This window comes from Papilio polytes, unplaced genomic scaffold (assembly GCF_000836215.1).
Source record: "Papilio polytes unplaced genomic scaffold, Ppol_1.0 DF821733.1, whole genome shotgun sequence".
NCBI lineage: Eukaryota > Metazoa > Arthropoda > Insecta > Lepidoptera > Papilionidae > Papilio > Papilio polytes.
Window position 1 is genome coordinate 1371848 of NW_013527471.1, and position 9615 is coordinate 1381462.

The window sequence follows — 9615 nt, forward strand, 5'->3', positions numbered from 1 at the left end:
AACATTCTTTCTTCCTATAACGCCTGATTTCGTGTTACTTTCTTCGTTCCCTTTCCCGTGACTAATTTAAAGCTTGTACGGTCGATACGAAGATGGTAACACTAACATGGCAATGCCACTTTCACATTCAACCTTTTATCTATTGCGTATTCTTGTCAAATTAACACTTCTGTCATCGAGTGTACAGCCAAAAGAAAGGAATTTAATTCCATTACCATTTTGAAATAACGTACAGTTATCATCGTAATTAAGCAAGTATGATACTATAACATATTTCCGATTTAATTGTGTTGAGTGTCAAATTACATACATGGGTAGGAAATAAACGTCCTCGACTGTGTAACCAAACGTTTTAAGGTCACAATACCAACAAAGATACATTGACCTTAGTCAGTGTTTTGTACAAAATTCGTATTTTACTATTTATTGTCCATTTTTCAGAGTCGTTTTGTCTGGCTAATGAGCCGTTTGACCATGAAATCATAAACGACTTCACTTTAAATTAACAAGCCCTCTTTGAAAGGTATTTAATGGAAAAAAAATCGTCAAAATAAAAAAACGAGCTGTTTCTAAGTATAATTTGGTTCTTAAATCATTAATTCTTAATGAAGTGACAATATCTCTATTCTCCATTTTAAAAGGAGGATATAATTCTAGACCATCTTATTTCTTACCACAGACAATAAAAAACTATACTAATATTATAAATGCGAAAGTTTAGATGGGTGGATGTTTGTTAGAGTATACAGCCTAAACTGCTGAACCAATCTCGATGAAGGCATAGATGTAGAGCATATCCTGGAAGAACACATAGGCCGCTTGCTTTTGTTTTTTTTCCACGCGCATGGCGTCTATAATAAACTGCATTTCATTCCAGTTACACAGATTTATTAAAACTAAAAAACTCATCTCAGGTCTAATCATAATGCGTTGAACATTTGATATTATAAAACAAATAATGGGCTGTATTCAAAATTCTGATTGGCCATTAGAAACAATTAAACAATCTAAATTTTTAACATATTACTTAATTTTAGAGATCCTTTATTCATCACCGTCAACTCCCTATCTTTATTTTACTTTCCGATCGAACTTTAGTGTATGATTATCCCTTAATAAATATTTAAGTTAGTTACAAAGTAACGTTCAGATTTATCTTGTTGCATATCTGTCTTCTTTGCAACATAATAAAACACTATAATATTAACAGTGGTAGAGCCCGCTTTAATATCTTCGCACGAATGGGTCGGCTCGCCCGGTGAAATACCGCGATTACACATAAGACAGACGTGAAGTGGAAACAATTCCGCGTTTCGTCTGATGAGTGTGGTCCCGGAGGCCTAATTTTAGTCCCGTTCCCTTTCCACCCTTTTCTTATGAGGAAAAGATGGGAAGGAAAAGTGGATTTGACGGTAGAGGAGACGCATTAGAAGAAGAAATGTCCGCTATGTGCGTCTCCTCCTCCGTCAATGAAGGGTAGGCAACGCATCTACAATTTGGATGTTTATGGGCAGCGGTCGCATTCCGTTTCGGTGAATTCAAATGACCGCTTGCTCTTTAGCCAACCCTATATTATAAAAAAAAAAACATCGTTTATATTTTTCTATCTTAAAAATTTAACTTAACGTGTGAGGTCTTCACATCCCACGTAATAAACTTTTAAAATAGCTAAAAGACTAACAAATCTTCACACATAGCATTTAATTAAGTACTTTTCTATTAGGCAAATACTAATTGCAGTACACGGAGAGTCAACTACACAAGTTGCACAAACTTCAGTGTCGTGATCGCACGCTTTGTTATGAAATACAAAACTTGTGTTAAAATAATAATAGTAAACTACACATATTAAAATATAAATAAAGCCCTTAAGCATAATCTCATATATGAGAAATCAAACACTATTCACGCCCTAAACCACGGACGGTAAGGAGATATTGAGGCTTTTATAAATAGTTTAATATTCTGATATATCAGAGTATGAAAACAGTATTAATGATGTACCTTTCTCCCGCGACTCCGTGCGCGGAATTATAAAAAAAAAAACAAAAGTAAGTAGCCTATATATTCTTCCAGACTGTCCTCTACATTTATGATAAGTTTCATGGAGATCCGTAGAAGGTTAGGCTACAAACTCTAATAAACATCCATCCATCTAAACTTTGGCATTATCAGTAAGATATAATTCAAAGTGGCATATTGTTTTTTTTTTATATTGTACAGAACCCTAGTAATTAATTTGTCTATTTTGATGTATTTTAAGCGGAAAGTGATTGTAGTTAACTTTTACTGCATCAAATATACCGAATGATAACGAAATTACGCACATTTACATTACACGTTACGGTAATAATAATTGTTCGTTTTACAAAACGGCGCACTTTCGGTGAAATATTGTATAACTTTATAAATACTTAGTAAATAGCCTGTGTTCTTTCAGACTGTCCTCTCTATGCCAAATTCCATTCAAACATTCATCTATCTAAACTTTAGCATTCAAATTATAAGAAAGATGTAACTGACCTATATGTAGATATCATGCGTGTATATTCGTTCTTTGAAATTTAAGGGATTCAAATATATCTAAAAGCAATAAGACTGTCATATCTGTTAGTTCGCAAAGTACAAGAGTTAGCGCACACCTTTGACTAAACTACCGTCTGTTGTGGAATTATAGATTGTCGATTGTTTCGCAGCCAATTCAACTGTTTAGTTGCACAACTAAAAATCGAGTAGTGTGCGCTACATATAAGCTCATAGGAATCAAAGCGAGACTAAATACTCAGGCGATAGTTTATATTATAAATGCGAAAGTTTAGATGGATGGATGTTTGTTAGCGTTTGTAGCCTAAACTGCTGAACGGATCTCCATGAAATTTGGCACAGATTTAGAGCATAGTCTAGAAGAACACATGGCTAATTTTTATGCTGGGAGTAGTTACAGTTTCCGTGGGATTCATTTTTTTTAGTTTTTTAATGTTTAGTCGATCATTCTGCAACGGTTCAACATATCTTATTTAAATTTGGCACAGATATAAAACAAAGTCTGGAGTATACATGGGATAAGTTTCATCCCTGAGAAATGTCCGGTTCTCGAGGTATACGTAGCTTTTTGTTATTTATATAGTTCGTATGTTTTCTAATACCACGCGGATGAAGTCGCGGGCAACAACTCGTTATGATATAAGGATAGTGTTAAGTGCATGTCAATAAAAAGTCAAAATAAGAACAGTGTTTGTGGAGTAAGAACTGCTTTTAGACTAAGGTCAAAGTTCGCAAAAAATAAAAGTAACATCAGATAAGCCTCGAAAGAGATGATCTTATAGTCTTTTCAAACAATCTTTTTCACTACACTCGACAGACGTTGAGTTTGAGCAATCTCTTAGTATTTAAAGAATTAAATACTGTTCCCATTTAGTTTGGAATGTCGCCTAACTGTCAAACATTTTATACGTAAAAATAATGTTACAGTTTTTACAATTGTGGAGTCCGGTTTAATATCTTTGCACGAAATGGGCCGTCATCCGCTGTAAAACAGAAACACAGACCTAATTATAGTTCTCTATCTCTTTCCTTACTTTTGTAAGATAAGGAAGGGATTGGTAGGGGTAGGACATATTGGTAGAAGAAATATCCACTTTCTGTACATCCCTTCACCTGTAGATTGCATTTGTAAAAAAAAAAAATAATAGGCATTAGCAGTAATGTAAAATTAGTGTTATGAAGCCTTGATATTTTCTTTTAACAATTGAACTGAATAGACGTGTGAAGGTATGTGTATTGTAATCGAATAAACATCAATTGCATTCAATATCAAAACACTTTGCAAATGAAAGGCAAAACATTAACACATCGATGCAAGACAATCCAAAGGTTAGATGTCGTAAACCTTTTTTGTCTTTGGATCGATAGCTGATGATAATAAAGCGATCGACACAAGCTTTTGTTTAGGAACACTTTTATTAGATGGAGCCTACTTGTGCAACTGTTGTACAATACGAGCTAATAAAGGTTTTAACTTTGGTATTTCTAAGGTTTCAGATATTTTTGGTTTTTTCGTATAGTACGAATACGGTCATTTTGCGGATTTACATTTTCTTTTAGAGATTTTTTTTAACTCAGGAAACATTTTTAAGAAATGTCGATTTGTAACAGTGCCATCTATCGGAGATTCAACTATACGCATAATTAAAAATCGATTAGAAATTGTGCGACGCACAGAAAAAATAAATGTAGATCCGAAAACATTGTATTAAAAAAAGAAAACTTATAAAATTGGCAAAAAGTATGTTTCCGCCCGGGATCGAACCGGGGGCCTTCTGCGTGTTAGGCAGATGTGATAACCGCTACACCACGGAAACGATATCTGCAACGTTGAATTTAAGTTTTATAAATTAACTACTTTAAAATAATTAAAAAAACATGTGGAGTTTTCAATTTATTTTTCACTCAAATATTATTTCTAAGTAAAAACTTACAAAAGGCAATTCAAATATTAGGATAATAAAATCTTGCTTCTTAGTTTACAAATGTTTAACGCGATGTAGTCACTGAAAGTCTAATATTTCTAATTATCAAAAGAAAACAAAATGATGTTTAAATATTTAATTAAGTAGCATAAGATACACATCAATAAAATTCTTATCTTAAATATAAAAAGCATTTTAGATTGCAATAAAAAAATAGTAGGTAGATAGAACCTACTAAGTTGATCAATGATAGAGTTATTTGGAGGACAAAAACCTAAGCCGACCCTACAAGAATGGGATAAGAAGAATGATAATGACGGAATATTGGAATGATTGATTGAGCATTTGTGATTAAATATTATTCTTGAATACTATTAGTAAAAGTACAGTCAGCTACACAGATATATGTATACATTATTTTTCAACCAGCAGTTTCATCTGCATGTAATTAATAAAAATTATGTAGCTATCTTTTCCGGATTATGTTATTTCTAGGCTAAACTTCATCAAGAACCATTCAGCCAATTAGGCTATACACTCTAACATACATCCATCCATACAACCTTTTACATTTATAACAATAGTAAGTTTTACAAAGCTTTAGTAACTTGTACAAATCTTCAGTTTCAAAAAAATGCATGTATCTGTCCGATCTTGAATACATACTATTGATAAATATGTGCATTTCATTTTGGCATCTATACAAGATTCTCAAGTTTTGTAAATGTATACCTATTTGTGCAGCTGACTGTATATTACAAGTGTAATAAAAGACTCGAGTTTTTAAATATTTAACTAAATTGCAATGAGCGAAAATAGTATATACTTAATAACTTATAACATTTAGAGGATGTTGACAAAGTTAAATGCTTAAAAATTAAATACATATCAATAATTGATTTTCTATTATTTTTTAGTATCATTTCGTTTAAATATTAAAAGATTCTTTGATTTGTGTGCGGGTATTAGAAAATGTCTATTATGCAACTTTATAACATCAAAATATATGATAAAATTATTTATTATCTATCTACAGCATTAGATATATTGTAATAGTGGTGTTAAGCATTATTAACAATGTTCTACTCTCGAAAGTGCGACGTAACTTTGTTTAGTGTCCATATCATAGTAACCCACAGGGCCTGCATCACAGTCCGCACAACTCAGGTATTTGTGGTTAGCAACTGTATGCGTAAAGCCGATATTCTCAAACGTATACATGTTATCAACGTGATAGAACTGATTTATTCTTTCACTTTGCACGTCACCCTCTTTGTTCTTCTCCTGTTGCATCAACGGCAGATCTTTCTGAAATTACACATAATATAAGGCCGACTTTGTACATTTATAAATCAACATTAAGTAAAGAGCGTTTTTACCTCTTGAGTAATATATTTTGCTGATTTTTTATCTAAAATTTTCGATGTGCAATATTTACATTTGATTATCAATTTATTTTGTCCATCTTCTACGTAGTCTGTTTCAGGAAATTCGACAGGTTTTTCAACACTTTCGGATTCCGACATTGTTGGTCAGAATTAATTCACAAATGTAGGTCAAATTGTGAAAAAATAATTCGTGTAAAATCGGTGAAATGACAGATTTCAGATTTTCAATTTCAAAATGCATTGACACATTTACAGGGAACGTTGTAAAACCTAGACATTTTATTTATTAATACATTTTCTTATTCTGAAATTCGTAGTAATTAAAAAAGCACTAATGTTTAAAATTTATTGAAAATCATTCTATTTTGTTTTTAAACGTAACAAACTACTTAAAACGACACACAATCTATGACATACATTTTATTTTCGAATATCAAAAAACTAAATAACTATTGAATATTACTTCTATAAAAATTATTGTATTGTTGATTCAAAATAAGAAAGATTTTTTTTCAAAATAATTGCAAAAAATGGTTGACTTTTTGCAATCTGTAACAACATTTTGACACTTCTGTTTTATTTACTCTTTGCTTTTATGTTTGTGTGTAGTTTTTGAAATTGTCAATGTCAACAAATCAATCGAAATCGAAAAAAAAGGCGAGAAGGTTATTATTGAATGCGTTCAAAGTTAAAATTATTCTACAATCTTTATAACTTATTTGAAAACCTACACGATGAGTTCTGGATTTATATCTGAATCGGAGATATTGGAAGCGAGACGAAGACGTCAGGAAGAATGGGAAAAAGTGAGAACCGAAGATCAACCTAAAGGTAATCAAAACTTTATTGTTAGACGTAAATGTTTTAATCCTAAACGTCGACTAAGGTTTCTGTTCAATATGTTTGCGTATAAATTACACGTAGGTATAACTTCCGTTAATGATTTAATAAATACATTACGACCAAACTACTAAGAGCTAGGTCAGCGGATAGAATTACATTTATATATTTGGCTAACAGTATCAGTTTGTTATCAATTCTCATCTCTCAAAATGATAGCTAAAGTCTAAATGCGAAATATGGATAGTTGTTTGCTATTATATATATTTAAAACTGCTAATATCAAAACTTGGACAGGTAAAACACAGTCTGGAAGAGTGCAAAGGTTATTTAATAAGTTGTTTTTCTGCACAGATTTACAGGCCAAAGGTATTTAATATTATTGATCAAAGACTATTATATTATACAGAGGCACCAGAAGAAGCATATGATACAAGGCCGCTGTACCATCGCTTGGAAGAGCAAAGACTAAAGAAGGAAGCAGAGTATGAAGAAGCACATAAACTGAGTAAGTAATAAATATTCTGTTGTGCAATTTTTATTCACAACCATCAAGAAAAGAGCATATTTCTCCCTTAACCCTTAATCAAAAATGTTTATCGTTTGGAGTTTACTGTAAGCTGGTTTTTTTTTAGATAAGGTCTATGGATTTCGAAAATAATGATTATGGGGATTTTGATGGTTTGGGATGGTTGTTATTGACTAGAGATACCATGAAATTAATTTTACTACAATGTCAAGTGGGAAGTAATTACCCAATGTTTTATGAAGGGTTTTTACCCTTTTGGGTAGCAACACATCTGCAATTACCCTGGTGTTGTGGATGTCCATTGCCATATGTTCTAATAGTATTATGTGATCTGCTGTTTGTGTGCTTTCTTTGAAACTCAACGTTGTCTTAAGAGTATTTAAGTTGTATTTATGACTCAACTTCTATGATTGTAAGAATAACAAGCAGATATATAAGTTATCAAATATTTATATTTCTCCTACTTATGGTAACATTCTCTATGATAATATCTTATGAGTGTTTTCACTCAGTTATTTATTTATTTATTCATTATGTAGAGATGATAAACTTTTTCAAGTAAATCTGCAATTTTTAGTTTACCTTTGAGTGTACTTTTACTTTTTTATGATAATAATGAAAAAAGAAGCAAGCAACTACCATAATTCACCAAAATTGCGAAGTGCATAAAATTTAAAAACCAGAATACAAGTAGTAAAAGCAGAAAAACCATATTTCCATTACCTAAGTGTCCCCGCCCCTGTCAAAAAACTTTCCACTGTTAAGACTTGTTGACAAATATTAATTGGTTTTTCAGAGAACATGATCAGAGGTCTGGATGATGATGAGGTAGGATTCCTAGACCTGGTGGAGAGGACCAAGGCGAAGGCGGCTCAGCAGATATCACTTGAAGAGCAGAAGGAAATGCAGGAGTTCAGGTTAGTGTTAACATTATTTAAACCTTTAATATGACTTCTTAGGAATAAAAATCATATATAACAATATTATAAAGAGGGAATATTTGTATATTTGTATGTATTGAAATAACTCAAAAACTATTTGGGAGATTTCAAAAATTCTTTCAGTCATAAAAAGCTACATTATTAGTGAGTAACATAGGCTATATTTTAAAATCACTCTGGCGAAGTCGCTAACAACAGTTAGTCTATGCTAATATTATAAACAAGAAAGAATTATATTTTTTATTTATATTTACCTCAAAAACTACTGTACTGATTTAAAAAAAATATTTCATCATTAAAAAGCTATGTTATCAGTGCGTAACATAGATTATGTTTAAATTTCACGCGGACGAAGTCGCGAACAACAGCTAGTGTTTTAATTATTATTTCCTCATTTATTTTCAAAGACAATTATAAGGAAGAAAATATGTGTGTTTTGTTATTGTGAAGTAATTATGTAATGTCAGGGAGCGAGTATCAAATCTGGCGGAGAGTGAGGAGTTGATCAGACTGCGGGCGCAGCTCGCTCCCACGCGCACCACCACCACACAGCCCGCCAAGAATAAACTGCAAGGGGTGAGTACATAATACATGTAACTAAAACATTGTGACCCTTTAAAGTAAATGATGATGACAATATTTGTCTATCAGTGTTGTTAAGATTTTTGATGTGATTTCCAGGTTGTTGTAAGGAAAAGGAAAGCCAGTGAAATGGAAGGAGAGAAGACGGACAAAGAACCAGAGAAGTCATCGCCACCTAAAAATGGAACAATCAAGTATGAGATAAACTTAACATGTGAAAGTTTGGATGCATGAATTTTTGACTATTACTCCATACATCTAAATAGTATTATATGTATGTTTGTATTATTTAACAATGATAATTACAGTATAGTTAAGTTACTTGTATGTAAAAATGCAATTACTTTGTGATAGTATTATCGCTTTTTACTTGATCAACTTTTAAATTGCAAACTCAGTATGTAATAGCTACTCTTATATCATACTCTGTACTAATACTAGTTTTTGCCCGAGACTCCGCCTGCGTGGAATTAACAAAAAAACAATAGTCTATGTGTTCTTCCAGACTATCCTCTAAGTCTATGCTAAATTTCATCGAAATCCCTTCAGCCGTTAACATCCATCCCTCAAAACTTTCGCATTTATAATCATACTAATATTAGATGTCTGTTAGGGTTTGGAGCCTAAACAGCTGAGCGGATCTTAATGAAATTTGTTACTGATATAGAGGATAGCCTGGAACACATAGGCTACTTACTCTTGTCTCTTAATTCCACACGGACGGAGTCCGGGTTGAAAAGCTAGTATTTCTATATTTGCCACAGTAAATAATATCAGGTTATTTTCCAGTACTGCGCAACAGAATGGTACAGCGGAAGTGGGGCATGTGGGGCCTGTGGGGCAAGTGGGGCAGGTGGGAGAAGTGG

At 32.4% G+C, this 9615-nt stretch overlaps 2 protein-coding genes and 1 non-coding gene across 3 annotated transcripts in view; 1 reads left to right on the forward strand and 2 right to left on the reverse strand.

Moving 5' to 3' along the window:
- Positions 1-4288: 4288 nt before the first annotated feature.
- On the reverse strand, positions 4289-4361 carry Trnav-aac. Its single transcript has one exon. It is a non-coding gene; the product is annotated as a tRNA-Val (tRNA).
- A 228-nt stretch (positions 4362-4589) lies between these two features.
- LOC106108245 (guanine nucleotide exchange factor MSS4 homolog) lies at positions 4590-6103 on the reverse strand. Its single transcript, XM_013289347.1, has 2 exons — positions 5849-6103; positions 4590-5777 (listed from the first exon to the last, which is right to left on the reverse strand). Exons 1-2 carry the CDS (start codon positions 5993-5995, stop codon positions 5541-5543), a joined length of 384 nt encoding a protein of 127 aa, XP_013144801.1. The 5' UTR covers positions 5996-6103; the 3' UTR covers positions 4590-5540.
- A 380-nt stretch (positions 6104-6483) lies between these two features.
- The window catches only part of LOC106108218, a 4148-nt gene continuing 1016 nt past the window's right edge, over positions 6484-9615 (forward strand). Inside the window, exons 1-6 of the mRNA XM_013289319.1 lie at positions 6484-6688; positions 7107-7205; positions 8023-8143; positions 8635-8743; positions 8849-8943; positions 9539-9602. Coding sequence (XP_013144773.1) covers positions 6592-6688; positions 7107-7205; positions 8023-8143; positions 8635-8743; positions 8849-8943; positions 9539-9602 — 585 coding nt within the window. The 5' untranslated portion in view covers positions 6484-6591. The remainder of the gene's footprint in view (positions 6689-7106; positions 7206-8022; positions 8144-8634; positions 8744-8848; positions 8944-9538; positions 9603-9615) is intronic.

Coding starts and splice junctions, on each gene's coding strand:
- LOC106108245 (XM_013289347.1), bottom strand. CDS start 5,995: ATGTCGGAATCCGAAAGTGTTGAAAAACCTGTCGAATTTCCTGAAACA. Junction 5,778..5,848: donor CAAAATATATTACTCAAGAG/GTAAAAACGCTC, acceptor GTGTAATTTCAG/AAAGATCTGCCGTTGATGCA.